This window comes from Tiliqua scincoides, chromosome 2 (assembly GCF_035046505.1).
Source record: "Tiliqua scincoides isolate rTilSci1 chromosome 2, rTilSci1.hap2, whole genome shotgun sequence".
In the NCBI taxonomy this organism is placed as follows: domain Eukaryota; kingdom Metazoa; phylum Chordata; class Lepidosauria; order Squamata; family Scincidae; genus Tiliqua; species Tiliqua scincoides.
This window is the reverse complement of record NC_089822.1, coordinates 546,746-571,683: the sequence shown is the minus strand read 5'-3', so window position 1 is coordinate 571,683 and position 24,938 is coordinate 546,746. Positions and strand designations below refer to the sequence as shown.

Here is a 24,938-nt window from a genome sequence, read left to right as displayed (position 1 = left end):
TCCCAAATTGGCCTTTTCAGCCACACAAGACGCTGTTCCAGAACCACCATTCAGAGTGCGATACCAGAGTCTTTCGAGACTGAAGGTTGCAAACAACAGATCCAGGAGGCAAATTCCTCTAAGAACACTGCAAACGCCTGAAGCTGCCTTTTTCCAAGTGGGACATTGACCTGGCAGATGCCTGCCAGAACTCCTGAGAAGGGCCTTTCCCATCTCTACGAAGAGATACTGGCAGGAGGTGATGCTGAGACCTTCTGCATGCCATGGAGGGCCCCTGCCATGGAGCCACAGCCCCTTCTCTGCGAGAACCAGACCTGGGAGGGGACACTTGGAAACTCCCGGTGTCTTCAGAGCACCAAAAGAGAAGAGGCATCAAGTGGCTTCAGGGGAAGAGCCACGATCCCCCTGCAGCCAGGCAGGGGTGTCTTCTCAGGCTCACTCTGCCAGTTCCCCCTTGCACTTCCTCATATGGGGACTGGGCTGCTCTTCTTCATTTCTTTGGCTATGTAGACTTTTTTGTTGAAAGGAAACGTAAGTATTCTTCAGGGTCATCTTCCCAAGTGGCTGACCTGGAGGTGCTGCTATTAGGAGATGACCCAACATTGTACCCCACCCCACGAAGAGGGTTTGCTTACTGTGCAGCAGCAAAAGACCCTCTCCTGCCATCCCAGGCTGGCCAGCGCTGCCTTTCAAGCGTGCACGCCTGGGAGGGGTTGCCATAGTGACTCCCCATCACATGCTCAGTGGTGTTCTTCCTCACTCCTTTGTCTCTGCTCCTGCAGGCAGCTGCTTTGTCCCCCAAACACAGGACACAGTGCACATCACATTCCTCCAGAGCAGCTCCTCACCTCATTGGAGGGGGAGGAGGAAGGCAGTGGCCGCTCCCAGAAAGGAGGGAGGGCACAATGACTCCGGCCTTTGAAGAATCCTTGCCTCCAGCACTCAGATGTGGCTGTGGTCATATGCTGGTGGGGCAAATGAACTCTGCTCATGCTCAGGGGCTCTCTCCATTTTTTCTCCCCCCCCCCCCAACATTCAGGGCAGATTCCTGATGTTCAGCATACATTCTGGAGCTGAGTTGGGGGCTTTGAACTTCATTTCTCTCTCCCCTTGCCTACCTTTCAGGGTTCCTGCTCATTCAAACCACCTTGGCTGCCACAAGGTCCTACTCAGCACATGCACCTTTCCAGGCACCCTGAGGGGCCTCCCCCTCCACTGGAAAACCATGAAAATCTGGAGACCTCTGCAGCACCCCAAGCTCCAGAAGGCGGAGTCCCAGCCAAGGGGTGCCGACAGCAGGGCAGTCTTGGCACAATTCTAACCACAGAGCTGGAAGGTGCCGCCAAGGCAGTACTTGCAGCTCTCGGACTTTTCCATTCAGAACAAAGACAGCTAAGGGGGAACATGACTGAGGTGTACCCAGTTATGTACACTGGTGGAGAAAGGGCCAAGGGAGGTGCTTTTCACCCTCTCATAGCACTGGAATTGAGGGAACCAACTGGTGGGAGTCTGCAGGCAGGTGGCTTCCCAAGGAGATTGCATTGGTTCATGAAGGATCCATCTCTCAAAGGCAAGAAGGCACCAAGGTCACCTGCTCCCTACGGGTCATGAGTGGCCTTGCTGCAGAGCCACAGTGAGAGAGAAATGTGCCTCTCTCTCAAGCATGAACTTCCCAGCGGGGCTTCTCGTTGGCTGCATGGGAAATGGTGCTGGACAAGATGGGCCCCTTGGGCCTGATCCCGCAGGGCTTTCCTTCGCAGGTTCATTATTCTTGCCCTTACATGAGGCAGGACTGGCAGTCCACACTGCAGCCTGCCCACCACAACAGGAGAGCAGCTGCAAAAGACAGAAGCCTCATCTGGAGACGGGTGAGCAGTGAGGTGGCCAAGTTTGCAGACGACACCAAACTTTTCCGAGTGGTGAAGACCAGAAGTGATTGTGAGGAGCTCCAGAAGGATCTCTCCAGGCTGGCAAAATGGGCAGCAAAATGGCAGATGCGATTCTATGTCAGTAAGTGTAAGGTCATGCACATTGGGGCAAAAAATCCAAACTTCACATATAGGCTGATGGGTTCTGAGCTGTCTGTGACAGATCAGGAGAGAGATCTTGGGGTGGTGGTGGACAGGTCGATGAAAGTGTCTGCCCAACGTGCAGCGGCAGTGAAGAAGGCCAATTCTATCCTTGGGATCATTAGAAAAGGTATTGAGAATAAAACAGCTAATATTATAATGCCGTTGTACAAATCGATGGTAAGGCCACACCTGGAATATTGTGTCCAGTTCTGGTCGCCGCATCTCAAAAAAGACATAGTGGAAATGGAAAAGGTGCAAAAGAGAGCGACTAAGATGATTACGGAGCTGGGGCACCTTCCTTATGAGGAAAGGTTACGGCGTTTGGGCCTCTTCAGCCTAGAAAAGAGACGCCTGAAGGGGGACATGATTGAGACATACAAAATTATGCAGGGGATGGACAGAGTGGATAGAGAGATGCTCTTTACACTCTCACACACCAGAACCAGGGGACATCCACTAAAATTGAGTATCAGGAGAGTTAGGACAGACAAAAGAAAATATTTCTTTACTCAGCATGTGGTTGGTCTATGGAACTCATTGCCACAGGATGTGGTGATGGCGTCTGGCCTGGACGCCTTTAAAAGGGGATTGGACAAGTCTCTGGAGGAAAAATCCATTATGGGTTACAAGCCATGATGTGCATGTACAATCTGTTTTTAGAAATGGGCTATGTCGGAATGCCAGATGCAAGGGAGGGCGCCAGAATGAGGTCTCTTGTTGCCTTGTGTTCTCCCTGGGGCATTTGGTGAGGCCGCTGTGAGATACAGGAAGCTGGACTAGATGGGCCTATGGCCTGATCCAGTGGGACTGTTCTTATGTTCTTATCTAGAGCAACTAACTTGAAACAAGGGAGCTGACTGACCAAGGAAGAAAGATGGGGGGAGAGGCAGGTCACATCCAGTATTAATTCGGGGGGGGGGGAATTCCTTCCCAGTCTCAAGTTGGTTCCGGTTGTAGCCTGATGTGGCAGCCTCTGATGTGTGGGTGAGAATATCATATGAGGGGACCCCTCCTTGATCCAATGGGCACAACACAGCCATGCAACCAGCTTTGCAGCTGCACCTCACTTGCCCACTTGCAACAATGCATGGAAATGCCACAAGGCCTCTGCTGCTTCTGATACTGCAGCCTCACAAAGCCACGCCCCTAGAAGCATGGCCCAGCTCTCTTATCTGCTGGGAGAGCCATCAGCACCTACCAGACAACCCACCCCAACACATATCAGGCAGTTGGTGGCTGCAGTTGTGATAAGCTCTGGTCAGAGAGGCTGCAAATCCACAAATGAAGACTGAACCCCAATGCTGAAAAGGACTGCAAGTGTGCACACTAGCAACACTGCAGAGAAGCTTCCACCCACTCTATTCTGGTTGGTGGGCTACAGGCCTCAAGGCACCAAGCCAGCAAGCTGCCCTCCTAGAGTGCCCTGAGCAGGCAGGCCACGGCACAAGAGGGCAACTCCCCGCCTGCCCCACTCCTGAACTGCAGAATGGGCCTTCTTTTCCGCTCCTGTGCACCTCCTCACCCCTCCTGCCCTAATTCTGGGTAGCATTTGGAGTAACACAGCTATTTCTGGCCTGCTAGCTTAACCCTGTCCCTGTTCCCAGGACCACAAGCCCTGCCAGACAGTTCACTGTTCCCCTCTGGACACCCCAAGTTTCCCCTGCACCGCAGGCAAAGGCTGAGTAATGCCAGCAGCCCAGATTACCATCCCGCTCCCCACCCCAGGGCTGAATACAACCCTGCCACTCACACAACCACAGCAATTATGTGCAGATGGGCTCCCATGCAGGTGAGCAGCACTTCCCAGGCTCCCAGGGGGCAGCATGGCAGAATCCCTACTGGTTGTGCTCACCAGGTGTCAGTCCTGCCCAGCCCTGGCCTCCCAGGGGCATCTGTCTGGAATGCCAAGCCAGTGTCAGCATTCACAACCACACCCTGGACGCAACAGCTCTCAGACAAGCACAGCAGCCACTGCCGCCCTCTTGTCAGCCCTGGACACAGAGGCACCCTCCAGCCCGCCCTCAAGGTACGCAGTCCCCTCCCAGAAGGGAGTTTTCTGCTCCATGTCTCTCTCCCCCCCCCTCCTTGCTGGTGGAAGGCAATGTTTCACCCACAGGACTCATTAGGGCAGGAAGAGAAGAGGCATGGACTGGAATCTCTTACACAAGCAAGATTAGAGAGTGCCCTTGCGCAGAATGATTAAATTGCCCCAGCTGGCGTTTGGCCCAGATTCCAGAGACTCCCCAGCACTCCACCAGCTGCTTGCAGTCTGGCCACATCTCACCTCTTGCTAGTCCTGGGTGCAATTCTGAAAACAGAGGTAGCCACAGCTGGAATCTGCCTCAGAGCCGCCCCCCCCCCCAAAGCTGCACATCCCACCAGCCCCTTGTTTAGTACAGCAGCTTTGCCTCAGTGTGAACAGGTAGAATCACAGAATGAAACTACAGCACAGGATCTGACAAAGGGAAGATTTCCACAGAGTTCCAAGTCCCAGGCAGCCAAAGCTTTTGCTTTTGTAAGAAGGGTGGGGGCACCCTGCAAATATTTCTCGTGGTTGTGGTCATGGAGCACTGCATTCTGATAACCAAGGAACCAGATGGGGCTTGGCTGGGATGTCTGTATTCAGCACTCTTCCTAAGGGCAGGGAAAACCTTAAATCCGTCAAACCCAGCAATTGTCGCTCAGATAAAGGACATAAAGGCCCAGGGCCCACCTGGTCCAGCTTCCTATATCTCATAATGCCCTGTCAGATGCCTGGAGCACTCAAGACAACAAGATACCTGTATCCTGCTGCCACTCCCTTGCATCTGGCATTCAGAGGTAGGCTAATTCTAAAACCTGGAGGCTGCATACAGTCATCAAGACATGTAAGTTGTGATGGACTCCCCCCCCCAAATCTGTCAAATCCCCCAGGCCGGGTGCCATCAGAACATCCTGAGGCAAGGCGTTTCATAGATTAATTACAATCTGGGCAAAGAAGTAAGAAAGGAAGCCCAACTGCAAGTCTGTCCAGCACCACAAACATTTGCTCCACTGATGCCCAAGCAAGAGCACCTGGGACACCCAGGGAAGCATTTCAGCAAGTAGCTATGCCTTGTCAGCCTCCCTCCCCAACAGCTCACCACATTGGAAACACTGCTCAGCTGGGACAGGTGTTAGGAGGGCAGTTAGCAGGGAGGATAGCAAATGTCACACCAATTTTTAAAAAGGGAAGGAGAGGGGACCCAGGAAACCGGTCAGCCTAACATCTATACCAGGTAAGATGGTGGAATGCCTCGTCAAAGATAGAATCTCCAAATACACAGACGAACAAGCCTTGCTGAGGGAGGACCAGCCTGGCTTCTGTAAGTCTTGCCTCAAGAGCCTTATAGAATTCTTTGAAAAGGTCAACAGGCATGTGGATGCGGGAGAACCCGTAAATCTGGACTTTCAGAAGGCGTTCGACACGGTCCCTCACCAAAGGCTACTAAAAAAACTCCACAGTCAGGGAATTAGAGGACAGGTCCTCTCCTGGATTAGGAACTGGTTGAGGTCCAGAAAGCAGAGAGTGGGTGTCAATGGGTAATTTTCACAATGAAGAGAGGTGAAAAGCGGTGTGCCCCAAGCATCTGTTCTGGGACCGGTGCTTTTCAACCTCTTCATAAATGACCTGGAGATAGGGTTGAGCAGCGAGGTGGCCATGTTTGCAGATGACACCAAGGTTTTCCAGGTGGTGAAGACCAGAAGCAATTGTGAGGAGCTCCAAAAGGATCTCGCCAAACTGGCAGAATGGGCAGCAAAATGGCAGGTGCGTTTCAACGGAAGTAAGTGTAAAGTCATGCACATTGGGGCAAAGAATCAAAACTTCACATATAGGCTAATGGGTTCTGAGCTGTCTGTGACAGATCAGGAAAGAGATCTTGGGGTGGTGGTGGACAGGTCGATGAAAGTGTCTGCCCAATGTACGGCGGTAGTGAAGAAGGCCAGTTCTATGCTTGGGATCATTAGAAAAGGTACAGAGAACAAAACAGCTAATATTATAATGCCGTTGTACAAATCGATGGTAAGGCCACACCTGGAGTATTGTGTCCAGTTCTGCTAGCCAGATCTCAGAAAGGATGATTACTGGGCTGGGGTGCCTCCCTTATGTGGAAAGGCTACAGCGTTTGGGCCTCTTCAGTCTAGAAAAGAGGCGCCTGAGGGGGGACATGATTGAGACTTACAAAATCATGTAGGGGATGGACAGAGTGGATAGAGAGACGCTCTTTCCCCTCTGACATAACACCAGAACCAGGGGACATCCACGAAAGTTGACTGTTGGGAGAGTTAGGACAGACAAAAGAAAATATTTCTTTACTCAGCATGTGGTTGGTCTGTGAAACTCATTGCCACAGGATGTGGTGATGGCATCTCCCCTGCTTTTAAAAGGGGATTGGACAAATTTCTGGAGGAAAAATCCATTATGGGTTACAAGCCATGATGTGCATGTGCAACCTCCTGATTTTAGAAATGGGCTATGTCAGAAGGCCAGGTGCAAGGGAGGGCACCAGGATGAGGTCTCTTGTTATCTGGTGTGCTCCCCGGGGCATTTGGTAGGCTGCTGTGAGATACAGGAAGCTGGACTAGATGGGCCTATGGCCTGATCCAGTGGGGCTGTTCTTATGTTTTAGCCAGGAGCAGTATTGAATGGCACAGAACTTTATCTTGCTGTTTAAAACTGGGGGGTGTGGCTGCCCATCCATAGCTCCTGGACACAACAGAATAAGAACTTGGAGGAATAAATCTGTCAGACTCCCTCCAGATTAATTTGTTCAAGTTGTGGAATAAAGGATGCAATCCTAACCAACTTTCCAGCACCGAGGTAAGAGCAATGCAACTGCAAAGTAAGGGAACCAACATTGCCTTAGCTTGAGGAGGCCTCCGTGACTGCCCCCCAACTGCAGGATGCAGCACACGCCCCACTGGCACAGCTAGAACATAAGAACATAAGAACAGCCCCACTGGATCAGGCCATAGGCCCATCTAGTCCAGCTTCCTGTATCTCACAGCGGCCCACCAAATGCCCCAGGGAGCACACCAGATAACAAGAGACCTCGTCCTGGTGCTCTCCCCTACATCTGGCATTCTGACTTAACCCATTCCTAAAATCAGGAGGTTGCGCATACACATCATGGCTTGTACCCCATAATGGATTTTTCCTCCAGAAACTCGTCCAATCCACTTTTAAAGGCGTCTAGGCTAGACGCCAGCACCACATCCTGTGGCAAGGAGTTCCACAGACTGACCACGCGCTGAGTAAAGAAATATTTTCTTTTGTCTGTCCTAACCCGCCCAACACTCAATTTGAGTGGATGTCCCCTGGTTCTGGTATTATGTGAGAGTGTAAAGAGCATCTCCCTATCCACTCTGTCCATCCCCTGCATAATTTTGTATGTCTCAATCATGTCCCCCCTCAAGCGTCCCAAACGCCGTAGCCTTTCCTCATAAGGAAGGTGCCCCAGCCCCGTAATCAGCTTAGTCGCTCTCTTTTGCACCTTCTCCATTTCCACTATGTCTTTTTTGAGATGCGGCGACCAGAACTGGACACAATACTCCAGGTGTGGCCTTACCATAGATTTGTACAACGGCATTATAATACTAGCCGTTTTGTTCTCAATACCCTTCCTAATGATCCCAAGCATAGAATTGGCCTTCTTCACTGCCGCCGCACATTGGGTCGACACTTTCATCGACCTGTCCACCACCATTTGATGTCCATTTTCATCGACCTGTCCACCACCACCCCAAGATCTCTCTCCTGAGACTAGACTAGCTGTGCTAGTGCTGGAAAGCTGGTTAAGATTGTGCCCAAAGCTGCACAACTACACATTGCTCCGCACCCTAGAAGTGTGGAGCTGGCAATGTGAGATGTTCTCGTGCCCCATCTAGCACAGACACCGAAATTATTGCTGAGGAGGAGCAGCAGCAGAGAAAGGAAATCTGGCAAAATCTGCAAGGCAGGAAAGAATAAAGGGAGCCCCTGCAAGGGTCTTCCACTCTCAATGTCCTTCAGCCATTCTGTGTTCACAAGAGACACAGACCCAAAGATACTGCAGCCCCAGCATGATGCCTGAGCAGACCAGAGGCTGGCGTGCCTCCCAGAACAAGAAAGGGGGGGGGGATAAATGACAGGCCAGCTGTAGTCAGTCAAGCCCAAAAGGAGAAGCCGTGCATAGGCCGGTGGGGGACAAGGGATGACCACGGAGTCTCCTCTAGGGTGCTGGAGAGGCTTGCAGTGCTGATAAGTTGTCTGTGCTCCCATGAGTACATCACCTGAAAGGGAGCAGATGGCATCACCTGCCTCGCCTCCTCCCCAGACACTTGTTTACACTGTATAAGTGCCATGGGCTCTGAGTGCCCTTCGTCCCCTCTAGCCCTTCAGTCATCTGCCTGCTTATGCCCAAAATAGCCTCCCACTGGGCCACTCTCTCCCTCCATGTCACTGCCAATGCCTATCTGGTCTGTTGTGTGTAACCCCACTGGACGACTCTGCCCATCACAGCACCTGGCAGGCCACTGGCTTCACATGCATTTTCGGAAGTTGGCAGAGCACAAAAGCCAGTCAAAGGCTGGGAAAACAAGCAGAAGTTGTGGCCAAGGAAGGAAGCGTGGAGTGGCGAAACCACACGCCCTTCACTGCAGCCCTGTCCGGAAGAGGGGAGAGGACCCAAAAGGCTTTTCCAGGAACAACTGCAGGGTGGAGGTGGGGGAAAGACACAAAAGGGACCCACCCTTCAAGACTGCTGACATCTTCTGCCCAGAGTCCAGCATGGAAGGTGGGGAGCAGCAGGGATTTATTTATGTTAAATATTTTTATCCCATCTTCCTCCCCCCTCCCCCCGCCAGGAAGGCACTCAAGTCGGCTGACAGCAAGTGAAAAATCAACAATGATCAGGTTAAACATAATGAAATCAAAGAAGCAGCGTAAAAATGAGTACAGGTCAAGAAGAACAAATATATTTTCAGCAGCAGCAGCTGCTGCCGCCATCAGAGTGGGCCAGTTGGGTCCTAGCAGGGAGGGCGTGCCACCACAAAGAGAGACCTCTCCCACCACCACCAGCTGAAGCTTCCCTGGCAGCAGAATACACAAGAGCTGACTTTGGTGGATGGATGGACCATTTTTTTGGAAGGGGGAAGATGGCTCTTCATGCCCTCTCCCCTAAATCATTTAAGGCAATAACCTGAACTGCACTGGAAGCAGACTAGTAGCTTGTAGAGCGGATCCAAGAGCCATGCGACATGGCAGCCGGACCACATGGCACCAACCAAAACTCCAGCAGCCACACTGGGCACTAGCTGAAGGGCAGCCCCACATACAACACACTTGCCACTCTTCCTCTCCCATCTTCTTCTGTATGGCCTCCATCTCAAGCTCCCTGTGGTAGAGCAACATGAGGCCTTTCCCATCCTTGTCCCAAAGAAGTGGCTCATCTGAGCAAATGCTGGTCACTAACCAAGCCGCCTCACTCTTGAGTGAGGGCCACCTCTGCCCGCTTTTCCTGGGTGCCCCGCATGCTCAGGACTTCCTTCCCAGGCCAGGAGGTCTCCTCTCTGGCACCCTTTCTTGAGCCTCCCCTTTCCTGGGAAGCCCCTGGCACCACAGGCAGGCCGAGCCCCGCTCCTTGTGTCAGTGAGACCATGCACTGGACTCACTGAATCAGAGGACTGTTCTTCTCCGTGAGCAGCCCTGAGTTGCCCTGCCCTGGAAGCCCATCGGGGTAGAGACCTGTCTTGTTATTCCGCGAAGCTCCCTCCAGAGTGCCATGTGAATAAGCAGTGCCCAAACCCAGCTGCAGAGCCGGACCTGCTCCTTTTGGGAAGGCTTTCAAAGCCGATTCAGCCCCGCGTTGCATATACGCAAAAGGCACCTAAGTGCAGGCTGGGCAGAAATGGGTTCACAGTGGTGGAGCCAGTCGAGCGTCTAGTCTGGGCAGGTGCCCTGACATGGGAGGACGGGCTGCCTCTGCCTCAAACCCCACACAGAAGAGGTGCTGGGGCAGGTGTGGCTCGCATGCAAGGCCTGAGACCTGCCCAGCACCTCTTCCGTGCGGGGTTAGGAACAGCCCCGCTGGATCAGTTCCAAGGCCCACCTAGTCCAGCTTCCTGTATCTCAAGTGGCCCACCAAATGCCCAGGGAGACACCAGACAACAGGCACAACCTGCGTCTGGTGCCCTCATTTCTGGAATCAGGAGGCTGCACTGCACATCAAGACTTGTAACCTGCGATGGACTTTCCCCCCCTTCCAAAGGCTTTGGGCCAAACGCCCCCCGCTTCCTGTGGCAGGGAGTTCCACAGACCGCCGCACGCGGGGCAAAGAATTGTTGTCTGTCCTGCTCCCCGCACCCTCGGCGTCGGGGGCGTCCCGGTCCCGCTGCTTGCGGGGGCAAGAGCGACTCCGTCCCTCCGCCGCCCTGCGTGGTTCTCAGAGGCGCCGCCCGGAGCCCGCGCCGATGGGCCTCGTGAGCGACCGCGGCGCGGGAGGAGCGAGGCCGCCCGCGTGTCAGGCGGCTGCTCCCGGGCGCGGAGGTTCCGCGCGGCCCGCCGGAACCAGGAGCCGCTCCGGAGCCAGGCCCCTCGGGAGGCCCTGCTGCAGCAGGGAGGCTCGGCGCGGGCAGGGCAGGGCAGGGCTGGGCGCCCCAGGGGCGCGCGGCGGCGGCGGCGGCGGCGGGCGAGGCGGGGCCGCGGTCCCTGGAAGGCCGCCCCGCCAGGCTGGCGCCGGACACGCGCTGCCGCGGGAGGGGACGGTCCGGGAGCGCTTCTGCCCCGCGGGAGGCCTCTGCACGCGCTCAGAGGCGGCGGCCAGGAAGGAAGCTGCGCAGAGGCCTGTCCGACGGGTCCTCCGCAGAGCCCGGGCCGGCGAGACCTCCGTGACTGCGCCGCGGGGTGGAGCGCCGCTCCCCTGGCGCGGCTGCGTGGCGGAGGCTGAATCCGGGTTGGGCCCGAAGGGAGCGCCGGCTGCGGAAGGGACGCTCAGGGCCCGGGTGGGAAACGGCGATGTGGTTTTAAAAGTTTCGTGCTACAGTCAGTAACACGAAGGAAAGAAATCACAGTTTGCGCTTTCAGCTACAGTCACGTTGCGTCAACTGTTCAACTAGATCACGTTATGGGTGGGTTCACCCCGTCTAACCACTCCCACCATTTTCTCCACCTGTCTCACCCTTCGTAAGCCGCGACGCCGGAGACCACAAAGCGGACCCATCCCTGCGTGTTGGTGGACTTTTTCTCCTTTATTGCTTTGCCCCTTTGGATGCCCAGCGCAAAAAGGACATGCAGATTTATCAATCTTAGCGTAGACCACGGCACCTCCCACCTATCGTCTCCTCCCCTCCGTCCTCCTGCATTACCGTCCCTCCTCCCCTCCGTCCTCCTGCATTACCGTCCTCTCTGGTCCCCTCATACCTCCCGCAGGCTCCTTCCCAGAGACAATAGTCTCCCAGGTCCGTTGGGCCAGTTCGGGCCACTTAAAGGCCCTCACTACGCCCCTCCACAACTCCTTCACCAGCATACACTCTTGGACGAAACGGGCTACTGTTTCTATCAGCGGTGGGGCACCTACTGATCTAGAGGGTCCCGACCCCGAACAGGTCGGCCTTTTGCACCTCTTCTGACCTTCTTGCAACCGTGGGTTTGCCGCTCCCACCCTGAGGACCTGATGGAAAGCCCTCCACCTTAATTCCCATAAACTAAAGGGGATTCTCTTCTTGCTAAAGGCACTGTGCGCCACCTTCTCTTGCAAGAGGTACACGGAAAGGTGCATCTTACTTTGCTGTTTCTCTTGGTGAGCCTCATGATAAACTCCTGTAGCGTCATTTCATACACATAACGCTTGAGTTGTTTCCCTTCCAGCCCGCTGGTCTTATACGGCTTGGCCGGGAGCCCCATCTCCTTCATCAGAGTCACCGCCTCCCTCATGTACTCCGGCAAAGATTGTTTTATCGCCTGAGTGAGTACGTATCCCGTCTCTTCTTTCGCCCACCATTTCTGTCCCCAGGTCATCTTTTCCCAGCACTTGTGCAACTCCTGCAAAGCTTCAGCCTTCTGCATGCGTGCAGAGGGAGTGCTTAGCCTGCAAAGCCTCTCCCTGATCTCTTGCTCAGTCAGACAAGCATCCATGTGCTGAACCCTTTGATCTAAGTGAGTTCATTCTGATGCCAAAGAGGTCTCTTGTCTAATAAATCAACAAGAGAGGACTTTTCCTGGCAGAAGTGACATTTGTTAGTCTTTCTGGAACCACAAGAGTCATCTTTCAATTTGTTCATTGAATTACACTAATTAAGACTCAGAGAAGGGGGTTGCTGCCCTCTAGTGACCAACTACTGAGCATAGTCTCAAAGGAAAGTGTACTCACAGGAGTCCAACTCGGCTGAAATGCTTCTGTGACCTCAAACCACACAACAGTAGCTAGAGAGGCACATCTTGACCCAAATGATCTGGCAGAAGGTTGAGTTGCTCAGAGCTGCCCTTTGACTTGTTTCCTTTGGAGACACTACTGTAAAATATGTCAAAATAAAGCACATGCTCACCAAATACAGCAGTCGCCCCCTGGAGGCACAAGAAAGGACAGGTTGGGACCTGACCAAGGACCACTTGCCTAGGCTTACCCCTTCACTACCAGAAGCAGCAGTAGCTACCAGTGTGCCATCAGGGGCAGATGGGTGGGTACTTTGGGAAGCCCAGTGCAGGACAACCTGGCACCAGCACACCAACAACCCCAAATAACACAGGCCAACACACATTTTGCTTCCTTAAACGTTACCCCAATTCCTGGGTGTATTTGGGGTGCTGATTCCAAAAAATGGCATCTGTTTTGCCCTGTCTAGTTTTGGAGACATGGCATAGCCTCTTTAGTGAATGGTTCAAGCAGCTTCCTCATGAGGAAGCCTACACCCTGGCTTCCTCATGAGGAAGCTGCTTGAACCATTCACTAATGAGGCTATACAATGTCTCCGAAACATATGAGGCAAAACATGATAGGGTAAATGGATGCCATTTTAGGAATCAGCACCCCAAATTCATATCAAACCACCTGTATTGGAATCTCAGTAGATCTGGCAAGGAGGTAGGGTGTGGTGTCAGCAGTGGCCCCTTTAAGGGTAAGGCCTGGGCATCCAGCAGAGTGTGCTGCACAGCTGCAGCCACTTGAAGGCAATAGGGCCCTCAGGGATATAAGGAGCACCTGAGGCAGAAAGGGTTTGTGGGTAGCAGAAGGAGCAAAGCTTAAGGAAGGGGGAGACTGGATTAATGGACTGAGGAATTGATAGGTAAATTGTCTTTGGAGACTGCTGGAGACACTGGAGTTTGGTGTGTGGCTGCTGTGCCCAAGACCTGCTAAGGACCAAGGGGCTGCTGTAGTGGTGGGAGGCTGCTGGCAGGAGAGAGGACCTCTGCAGGTTGAACAGGCGAGCTACCCTGGAGGTGGGGTCCATCAGGACTGCAAGTCAGAACCAGGGTCATTTTTGAGGAAAGAAGGGGAGCTAATTAGCTAAATGTGGGCATAATTCTGCAGGCAGAGCTTGGATTGGGATTTGGCCACCATTAACACCACCATAAAGTTTGGGAAAAACTTTTCTGACCCTCAATTTTGTAGGCCTGTGTAATCGTACAGCTCAGTGACACAGAAGGGATGGAGAAGAGAGAAAGGATGGAGCAGATACTTATGACTCTACAATGTCCAGCATTTGGGGAAGTGGAAGAAATGTGCCTGATCAATTATCAGAAGCAACACACAGTTCCCTGTGGGAAAGAGGCCTGTAATCTTAAGAAGGGATGGAGATGAGAAGAGCTGCTCAGCTCAGTGGCCAACTTGCATTTAATGGAGTGCAGTGGTGTTCAGGCTTGTATGTAGTCAGTACCTTAACAGAAATAACAGAGGTGTGCCCAAGTAACCTTTGAAAGGTTGTGCTACCATGGAAGATCCTGTTCACTGAGGCACAGCGGGTGCAGCTCCTGGCAGGAAACTTAATGCTTATTTGCATGGGGTGCCAGCAGTGTCCCATTCCTCTGTTCTGTCACTTTGGTTGGTTTCAAAGGGTCACAGAGCCAAGCCGAGCACACATTTCACTGGAGATCAGAAGCAGGTAGGTGGTGTGATTCCTGACCCTGGACCCCAGCAGGCCCAGTCACCCGAGCTTGGCAGTGTTGTGCTCTGTGAGGACTTGAAGGAGTGTGGGGAGGCTTCCCTTCTAGAGCTTAAGAACATAAGAAGAGCCCTGTTGGATCAGGCTAAAGGCCCACCTAGTTCAGCTTCCTGTATCTCACAGTGGCCCACAAAATGCTCAGGGCACACACAACATAACAGACACAACCTGAGTCCTGGTGCCCTCCCCTGCATCTGGCAATCAAAGGCAACCTACCTCTAAAACCAGGACCTTGCACATACCTTCCCTGACTTGCAACCCTACCATGACTTGTGATGAACTTTTCCTCCAGAAATTTGTCCAAATCTCTCTTAAAGACATCTAGGCAAGATGCCATTACTATTTCCTGTGGCAAGGAGTTCCACAGACTAATTACATGCTAGGTAAAGAAATATTTTGTCTGTCCAGCACTAAACTTTAGTGGACGTCCCCTGGTTCTGGTGTTGTTTGAGAGGGAAAAGAGTGTCTCTTTATCCACTCCATCCATTACCTGCATAATTTTGTATGTCTTAATCATGTCCCCCCTCAGGTGCCTCTTTTCTAGACTGAAGAGGCTCAAACTTTGTAGCTTTTCCTCATAAGCGAGATGCCACAGCCTATGAATCATTTTGGTTGCTCTCTTTTGCACCTTTCCTATCTCCATTATATCCTTTTTGAGATCTGGCAACCAGAACCGGACACAATATTCCAGGTGAGGCCTTACCATCCATTTGTACATCAATTTGTATTATAATAGCCATCTTATTTTCAATGCCTTTTCTAATTATCCCAAGCATAGAATTGGCCTTCTTTACTGCTGCCACACATTGGGTTGACACTTTTGTTGAGCTGTCCACCAGCACCCCAAGATCTCTCTCCTGAGCTGTCACAGACAGACAGTTCAGAAGCCATTAACCCAAGATTTCTCAAACTGTGGGTTGTGACCTGATTGTTTGTGGGCCATGAAGCTGAAACTGACTAGATCAGTGGTTCTCAAACTTTTAGTACTGGGACCCACTTTTTAATGCCCTCCTTTTTCAAGTTTGAGGGTTCTGGAAGGAAACTCTGCTGGGTTTCTGGTCATTCATGGCTGCCATCTTAAAGAAGGTCTGCTGCTTCCCAGAGCTCTGGTTCCAGGAACTGGTCACCTGGGAAACAGCTCTTACTAGTGAAAAGAAGGCTGAACTTAAACTCCTAGGTCTCCATTTCCATTGTGCCACACCCTGAAGCTGCACAGGTGGAAGGGAATCCAAAATACTGGCGTGGGGAGGTGTGCCCCTCCCAGAGCCTTGTCCCCAGATAGCAGGTCAATGTGATGTGGGCTGGGGCTGGCATTAAACCAGGCACTTTAGGTGTGCTTCTATTTCTCTGTGTGCATTTTTTGCCTGTTCCTTCTGTGTATCTCTGTGTGTCCTTCTTGCTTTGGGGCATTTTCAGCCCAGCTCAGATGCAAATTACAGAAAGCCTTGCCAGTCAGTGGGGGGGGGGGGGGAGCAAAATGCAGATGAGATGCACAGCAGCTAGGACAGGCCAAACCAGTCCAGGCAGTTCAGAGAGATGGGACCTCATGACCAGGCAGCTGGCAGGCCTCCAGTAAGCAGGACAGATGATGTCATTCCAGCCAAGGAAGCTCCCCAGCCAGAAGCTCTGGCAGGGAGCCTACCAGCACCTGTAGGAAATAAAAGGGGTTGCTGGTGGCCCAGGTCAACCTGTGTGTCCAGCCATTGTCAAAGGTTGTGTTGACAGATCTGTGTTTGCCACAAATTGCTCAAAGCTGATTTGAAATTTCTGGGAAGCTCTGAGTTAAAAATCCACACTTGAGATGCCACTGCAGCACCTCAGTGCCATCCGCTGATGGTTGGAATGGCTGTATCGCCAACCTTTCTTCCAAGTCATTTAATCCTTCTGTGGTTTCTTTTTCACCTAGTCTTTTAATAAATCTTCTAAAACTTTGCATCTGCCTAGTCCTGGGTACAGTGGATTCTCCTGTCTCCTTGCTCTGCAGGGGCTGCTGTGAGGGAAGTTCAGTATTGTTCTAGGAGGGAGGTTCGGCCCACCCCCCACCCCCAGCTAGTCTCCTGGGCTGGTGGCAGTAGCTTCAAATTACGAAGTCTTTCCCCCAGAAAGTTGTGTGTCCAAACAGGAGAGAAGGGAGCAAGTGTGCTAACCACTAGGCATTACTGCTCTTCTGACCCTGACAGGGACTGACACGTTTCTCAGGATCAGTGGGGGAACAGAACAGAACGTGTGCTCATCAGCTTGTTCAAAGTTGGGTCTTCTCAGCCTATACACTGGAGTTAGCATCACATCTAGCCATCCACATCCCTCTGGTCTGCCTTCTATAGACTGTCTCTGGAAAGTCTGCCACCTCTGATCACAGACATTCCACCCCACATTCCAGTGCTGTCGCGATGCCCCAGCCTAAGGGCCCTGGCCTCTGCCCCCTTAAGGGGTGGGGGCAACCTAGAGGCTGCGGGGGGGGGGGGGGGGAGGCAGCCGTGCACTTACCCAAGCCTCCTGCAGCCTCCCCAGGGTGCAGGGAGCCCGGCGCGACTTCTGGCAGGGCTTCCTGCAGCAGGGAAAGTGGTTGTGGAGCGATTGCTCTCCACCCAAGCCCCTGCAGCCCCCTGAGCAACGCAATCCTGGGGATCGTGCTGTGGCCTTCCCCCCCCACTGCCTCCTCCCCCGCCCCTGCGAAGACTTACTGGCTCTCAAACTCGCCCAGAGAGTTTGAGAACCACCGCCACGTTCCACAATATCCTGAGGCTTGCCACTCTTACTCCATCCTGCATTTCATTTGGCTGCAGTTCCTCCCTTCTCGCAGATGACAAGCTGCACCTGCTGAAATTCCCTCTTCTGTAGGAAATTTCACAAAGTCATGGACAACCTCCAGTTCATGCGCAGAGATTGTAATGCAGGGAGGTGAGTCCACATCCTGAACCATGACCTGTGTTTTCTTCAGGCTGATTGTCAGTCCAAAATCTTGGCAGGCCTTGCTAAAACGATCCATGAGCTGCTGGAGATCTTTGGCAGAGTGGGTAGTGACAGCTGCATCATCGGCAAAGAGGAAGTCACGCAGACATTTCAGCTGGACTTTGGACTTTGCTCTCAGTCTGGAGAGGTTGAAGAGCTTTCCGTCTGATCTGGTCCGGAGATAGATGCCTTCTGTTGCAGTTCCAAAGGCATGCTTCAGCAGGACAGCGAAGAAGATCCCAAACAAGGTTGGTGCAAGAACACAGCCCTGCTTCACGCTGCTTCGAATGTCAAAGGGGTCTGATGTGGAGCCATCGAAGACAACAGTGCCCTTCATGTCCTTGTGGAAGGATCTGATGATGCTGAGGAGCCTGGGTGGACATCCAGTCTTGGGGAGAATCTTGAAGAGGCCATCCCTGTTGACCAGGTTGAAAGCCTTCCTGAGATCTATGAAGGCTATAAAGAGTGGCTGTCGTTGTACCTTGGCTCAATGATCTCTGACACTCTTTCTCTCGATACCGAGCTAAACAAACGCATCGGTAAAGCAGCTACCATGTTTTCCAGACTCACAAAGAGAGTCTGGTCCAACAAGAAGCTGACGGAACATACCAAGATCCAGGTCTACAGAGCTTGCGTCCTGAGTACACTTCTGTACTGCAGCGAGTCATGGACTCTTCACTCACAACAGGAGAGGAAACTGAATGCTTTCCACATGCGCTGCCTCCGACGTATTCTCGGCAATCAATCAATCAACAGTATTTATATACCGCTTTTCAACTAAAAGTTCACAAAGCGGTTTACAGAGAAAAATCAAATAACGTAAATGGCTCCCTGTCCCAAAAGGGCTCACAATCTAAAAAGATGCAAATGAATACCAGCAGACTGCCACTAGAACAGACAGTGCTGGGGTGAGGTGGGCCAATTACTCTCCCCCTGCTAAAAAAAGGAGCACCCACTTGAAAAAGTGCCTCTTACCCAATTAGCAGGGGTAAATGTCGGCATCACCTGGCAGGACAAAGTTCCAAACAACACAGTCCTGGAACATGCTGGAATCCCTAGCATGTATGCACTGCTGAAACAGAGATGCCTGCGTTGGCTCGGTCATGTCGTGAGAATGGATGATGGCCGGATCCCAAAGGATCTCCTCTATGGAGAACTCGTGCAAGGAAAGCGCCCTACAGGTAGACCACAGCTGCGATACAAGGACATCTGCAAGAGGGATCTGAGGGCCTTAGGAGTGGACCTCAACAGGTGGGAAACCCTGGCCTCTGAACGGCCCGCTTGGAGGCAGGCTGTGCAGCATGGCCTTTCCCAGTTTGAAGAGACACTTGGCCAACAGTCTGAGGCTAAGAGGCAAAGAAGGAAGGCCCATAGCCAGGGAGACAGACCAGGGACAGACTGCACTTGCTCCCGGTGTGGAAGGGATTGTCACTCCCGGATTGGCCTTTTCAGCCACACTAGACGCTGTTCCAGAACCACCTTTCAGAGCGCGATACCATAGTCTTTCGAGACTGAAGGTTGCCAACTAGGAAATTTCAGTAGCTTCAGGCTAAGGTTTGCTGGGTGGGTAGACCTGGACTCCCGCCTGGACTTGGAGCCCAGATCTACCTGCTGGTACATCTGCTTGCATTCTGACTGCCCTCTGGAGCTGCATCTTCCAGGTGGGTAGGCCTTGGAAGGCCAAGGTTTGCTGGGCAGGTAGACTTGAGCTTCTACTCAGACTTGCAGCCATGATTAACCAATGTTCATGCTGCTGCTTCTTACTGGGAGATCCTTGTAGGTCCAGCAGCCAATGTGTGTAGACTATTCGGCTGTGACAAATCACATTGCCCTGGGTGCACCACCAGAAGGCTAGTCTACATTACACCATATTTTATCATATGGGGGGAGTCAAAAATGGATGGACCCCAGGTGCCAAATGACCTTTATAGGCCACTGATCCTTCTGTCTCCGCCAGTCCCCACCAGCCTGGGGGACTGCCAACAGCATCCCCTGCAAATCCTCCTTCTCACCACTTGGGGTCCTCTCTCCTCTGCCTTGCCTCATAGCTTCTCTCCCCCCCCCCCAACCTGGGACTCCCCTTTGCACACCCTTCTCTCCATCTTATCTCCCCAGCTCAGAGCTCAGTCCCCTCCTGCTCCACTCTGCTCTCCACCTCCCTGTCTTGCTCTCTTAAGCCTTTTCAGTCTCCCTCCTGCCTCCCCAAATGGTCTCAGCTCCCAGATGGCCCACCAGCTCTTACAAGACTGGGCACACAGAGATCTCCAGCTTTCTCCAAGTCTTGCCAGATGTCACGGCTTCATTCTGCTCTGTTGGCTCCAAGCTGCAGTGCCCACAACCAGACAAGCAGCAGCTGCCATGGGAACGCTTCCATGAACTGCTGCCTAAGTCCTGGCAAGGGTGAGCCGCATTATCCGGCCAGGGTCACACAAACTGCTCACAGAAGCTGCGGAGGAATCAGGTTTCTGGGGCCCAGGTGCAGCAGGATCTGAACCAGAGAATTCTGCCGCCCAGCCCTCTGCAGATAAGAGGGGCAGAGACGTTTGCTGCCATCCCCACCGCACAGCACGTCCTAAAGTGGGATCTGCAGGCAGGTGCCTTGTGAATTTCCTACCCTCACCACTCTGGCCTCTTGCCCTGTCGCTTTGCTGCCCTTGCCCCCACCCTGAAAACCAGGGAGCTGGTTTGGCTCCTGAGAGGGCAGAGGGCATTCAGCAGTTGGATCAGGGGACCAGGTTATGTTGCTCTCGCAGAGGTTGGCCAGGGCCTCAGCAGGATGTCTGGTGGGAAACTCACTAGGATCTCTGTGTCTCCAGGAGCGGCCTTCCAGGCAGTGCTCCACCCCCCACAAAGGACTGCGGACCCAGAAAGCCTAAGACCTCCCATGTGGCGATCAGTCCACGGCATGAGTGATGCTCCTCTGCTCCGCTGGCAGATCGGCAGTGGACTCCTCCGAGGTACAAACCAAGATGCCCAGTGTGGCACGTGGGAGCAGAGGTGGCCAGAGATAGGCCCCTCTCTCTGCTTGTGCCACTCTGGCCTAACAAATGGGAGTAATAGTGGCTCGCCTCCCTGGGTGGCCATGGGACAAACGCAGGGCAGATGTTGTACATGGCCACATGGCCACTGTTGCTGTGGGGCAGGATGTGGTGCTGAGCCCTTCCTGCTCACAGCACCCGTGCACCTTAGAATGGATTGTGCCCCTGCATATCCCAGACCCCTCAGCAGCGCCTTTGATGCCTGGCTGTTTCTGCACCTTCTTGCCTTTCCTGTATGGCAAAATGCATGCAACTTGCTGCAGGGATACCTTCCCTGGAGCACACATCAAGTTTCGCGTGCTGTTAGCACTGAAGCTGCGATGCTCATGATGAACGGCAGGTGGCAGCAGGTGCCTGGGAATATTTCCTGGGCTTTTCTCAGGACCAGCACTTTACAAAGGTGTTGTGAGAAATAGCAGGGGAGGGGGGGAGGGGATGCTCAATGACATGTCCCCCCCCCCCCCGCAAAGTTCAGGTGCAGGAAGTGTTGAGACTGGGCTCTTCTGGATTTGTGTTTGCTTAACACTGTCAGCCATAGAAGAATTTCTGCATCTCTGAAGCAGTGCTGAGCCTGAAGCCCAAGTTCCAAATGCAAGATTTCACAATGACAAACACAGAGTAAGCGGCTTTCCAGATATCTGTCACACAACGGGAAAGAGATCCAGGCACCCTGGCCTAGTAGTGGGACAGAGCAGCAGTCGGAGGAGGTCCAAGCCCCAGAATGCCCTCCCCCTTCTACGGTCCTCTGATGCTTCAACCCATGTCACTGGCCTGGTGTGGTTCTGAACAGAGCCTGTGAGAGGGCTGGGGGGAGGCCTGACATGATGGTTCTCTGGATCAAACAGAAACTCTGGCTGCTCGCCCCAAAGTGTCCCAACGGCCAGTGGTTTTCAAACTCTCCTGGAGAGCTTGAGCCACTGTAACTGCTGGCAGGGGCTGGGGGGGAGGCAGCAGCGGAGCGATCCTGCTGCAGTGAATGTAAAAGCGGAGCGATCGCGCCCCGCCTCTGCTAAAGTGCTTCCGCCTTCGGCTTTAGCGGGGACAGGGCACGATTGCTCCACTTTCACTGCTGCGGGGAGCCCTGCCAAAGGTTTGCACAGGGCTCCCTGCACCCTGGGGAGGCTGCAGGAGGCTTAGGTAAGTGCTCCCAAGCCCCTGCAGCCCCCTGAGCGGGCGAGATCCTGGGGATCACGCCCCTGCCTCCAGGCTGTCCCCGCCCCTTAAGGGGGCAGAGGCCAGGGCCCACAGGCTGGGGTGTTGCGACGCCCCAGTTTGAAAAGCCCTGCCAACGGCCAATGTGGTTCCGGGGCCTGTGGCTCCCCTGCACCCGAGCCCTCCACTTTTGGATCTGACATGTCAGAATGAGCTAGACGAAACCTCTGTTTGCTGGCTGTTGGCACATCCCTCCACGGGCAAAAAGGGGCAGGGGTGTGTAGTGCTCCCTGGAGGCTGCCACCACTACAACGTGGAATGGCTCTGTGGCGAAACCTCTGTGCCGCCATGGAGAGCCCTGTAAAAGCCTCTGAGGGCCTCTCTGCTCGGCAGGCAGCAGGTGCGGAGCAGCAGCCCTGGCCTTGTTGCCAGGCAGTGGGTAAACAGTGCCAGGCCCTTTCCCCTTCCGGCAGTTGCCGTAGCAGCAGCAGCAGCAGCCACAAGCTCAGCTGCGCATCCAGCCCCCCAGGGAGTCCAGTGGCAGCCTCCAAGTGGAGGAAGCTTCAGAGGGGTTGAGAGTTCAGGGCAGAGAAAGCCCGGTGGAGGCTGAGGCAGGCCACGACGCGCACCCTCCAGCCGGCCTGGACCCTCGGCCAGGCGGCTTGGAGGAGCTTCCCCGCCAGGCCTCGGAGCAGTGCTGCCGCCCAAGCGCACGCAGCCGCGTGTGACGTCTTCCCGGCCTCCCCCGCCGCTGTTTGAAGGGCCGGCGGGAGGCTCTGCCTCCCCTGCCTCCCCACCCACGGCGCGTCCCTGCACAGATCACAAGCGCCCCCTGCCGGCCAGGACGGCGGGAAGGGGCGGGAGCCCCCAGCCAGGCCGCGGAGGGGCGGGCTCCCGGGGGCGTCGGCCAGGTGTGGAGCGACACCTGCGCGACCCCGCCCCCCGCCGGCCATTGGCCGAAGCGCGCCCCGGCCGCAGCCCGCGCCTCCCGCGGCTCTCCGCTGCTGCCCGAGGGCCGGTCGCGGGCCGCTCGCTGCGTGGGCGCCGCCCGGGGGCATGAGGAGGGGAGCGCGGGCGCCGCGCGGCAGCAGCAGCAGGAAGAGGCGGAGGCGGCGGCCAGGACCGTCCGGAGCGCGGCCGCCATGTCCCTCCTCTGCGTCCGCGGTGAGTCGCCCGCCGGGCCGGGCCGGGCCGGGAGGCTCTCTGAGCATGTGCAGAGTGTCCTGCAGCCGCCCAGGACGCCGCCCGCAGGGGGACCCGGGACGGGGACGGGGCGCAGGCGGGCGGGGAGGCGCCCGCCACGCCTCGGCCCTCTTGCCCGGCGGGACCGGCGCGTCCTCGTCCGCGGGCGGGGCGACTGTGGGCCGGGGCCAGGGGCGGGGCGGCGGTGTGCGCCCGCGGGCAGGGATCGGCGGCCCGCCAGCTGCTTTGCCTGGCCCTCCTCGCCCGGTCCGCGGGACGGGCCTCGCCGGCCGCACTGCTGGCTGTGCCCGGCTCTCCTCCGCGGCGGAGCGGAGCGGAGCGGCGCGGCGCGGCGCGCGGGCGGTTACGTAAGGCCGAGCGGGGCTCCGGCTGCCTGCCGCTCGCCGCCTCGCTCTCCCCTCTGCGCTCCGCCGCGCACTGCGGCTGGCGGCCCGGACTGTGCCGGCAGCGCGGGGGGGGGGGGCTGCTGCAGCACGCCCGGGCCGGGCGCCTTCTCCGGCCGGGGCGCCGAGCACCTGTTCCTCCTCGGGCTCCGACGGGGCGTCCCGCCCGCCCGCCGCGCAGCCCTCGCCTCGGTCCTGGCGCTGGGCTGCGAGGCTCCCGCGGGCGGAGTGCGCGTCGCGCTGGGCTGAGCGTGCTGAGCACCCCCCGCGTGGCGCTCCTGGCTCTGCCCCCCCCTCACAGACACTTCCCTGGAGTGAGGCCCACTGACTCTGATGGCACTCCCTTCTGAGGAGACTGCACAGGCGGCTCCGTGGCACCTTGCCTGCACCTGCAGGCTCAGCGCATCAGAACCGCCGTGTTCGGCGTCCAGGCCAGTGCACAGCCCAGCCTTCCCTCCAGTGGCGTCACTGGGTTGGTGCCACCCGCTCTGGCACTTCCCGATCAGTAACCAGCAGGAGAAGCGGCCAGCTTGACGACACTCCCACAACCGAATGGGGTTCTCGTACCGGCTCTGATCCATGGCAAAGGGAGCTGACTCATAGCAACATCTGGCTGGTTCCTGCTGTGGCGTCGTGACTCTTTGTTAGCCCTGGGAACACTCAGACTCCTGGGTCAGTGTTGAGCTGAGGAAATCCCCTTTGTGTGGCATAAGGCAGTTGGGTTTTTCTTTTCTGGTTATTTGGCTGTAGCTTTTGACAGAACACAGATATTTCAGTGCGGTCTGTTTCATTGCATTCTGCTGTAAATTATACATCGAATGGTATGTGACATGGTGGTATTATTCCTAAAGATCTCAATTTCCACAATTTTGGTCACTAGTGGTGTCACCCCCCCTCGAGGGTGTCACCTTACTAACACCGTATTGGCTCCTTGCTGTGTCATAATAGCATCCCATTAGCTCTTCAGTTTCTTTGGTCCATTTTGACTTAAGGAAATGGCCTGTTTGTTACATAAGACAGTTGCATTTTTGTTTTCTGGTTTTTTGGCCATAACCTTTGATAGATTGATACTCCAGTCCAGTTTGATTCATTGCATCCTGCTGTACATTATGCACTGCTGCACATTATACATCAAATGGTTTATAACATAATAGCATTATTCCTACAAATCGCGATTTTAACCAGTTTGGTCACTAATGGTGTCACCCCTCCCCCACAGTTTGGCACTCGGGACCCGCTGCCCCCTTGACCCCACATTTGTATGCCAGTGCTCCCCACCACATTGGTGGTGCTTTCCCAAGGACTACAGCGGGAAGGCTGTGTCTCACCTGCCTCCCCACCCACTGCACATCCCTGAATCAAATTCCCATTTTAAGCTGGCCTAGAAGGGCATGGATACTTGTAGCCGTAAGTGCTGTTAACCTTCCATAAACCAACTGGAAACTTGAGATTGTGGGGATAGAGAATTCTGCACCAGGCAGCTTGTCTTTGGTTGTGGAAGTTAAGCAAACTGCATGAGCGCAAAGGAAGCTGCCTGGGGTTAAGGAGGAGTCTTCCATCACCGTTAGTCCCTCTAGCTTGGTGTTGTTGACCTGAGTGTCAACAAATGGCTGTCTGGTATTTCTGGTGATGACCTTTTCCAGTGCTACCTGGAGATGCTACCAGGACCTTCAGTGTGCCAAGCACGTGCTTGACTGTTGAGCCCCAGCCCTCCCCTTTGAGGCTGTTGATGTGCCTCTTGGCTCGCCCCCCCCCATCCTGGCTGTTTGAGGCAGTGGGGGAGGGGCTGGGCATTGGGTGGCAGAGGTGATGGAAGCCTCCTTGAGAGAGGGTAATGTGCCATCTCTGCTAAAGGAGGCTTGTACAATCTTTCTTTGATAAAGACCTCACCACCATCCTTGAGGGTGATGATCAGCCTGTGTCAAAGGAACTATTCTTGGGCAAGGCAGTGGAGCAGGTGGTGATGACCTTGTTCCAGACTC

At 54.6% G+C, this 24,938-nt stretch overlaps 1 protein-coding gene across 1 annotated transcript in view; it reads left to right on the top strand.

Moving 5' to 3' along the window:
- The first annotated feature begins 22,465 nt into the window (after positions 1-22,465).
- LOC136639365 (protein unc-13 homolog B-like) overlaps positions 22,466-24,938 on the top strand; it is a 210,172-nt gene continuing 207,699 nt past the window's right edge. The window contains exon 1 of the mRNA XM_066613488.1: positions 22,466-22,534. Coding sequence (XP_066469585.1) covers positions 22,513-22,534 — 22 coding nt within the window. The 5' untranslated portion in view covers positions 22,466-22,512. The remainder of the gene's footprint in view (positions 22,535-24,938) is intronic.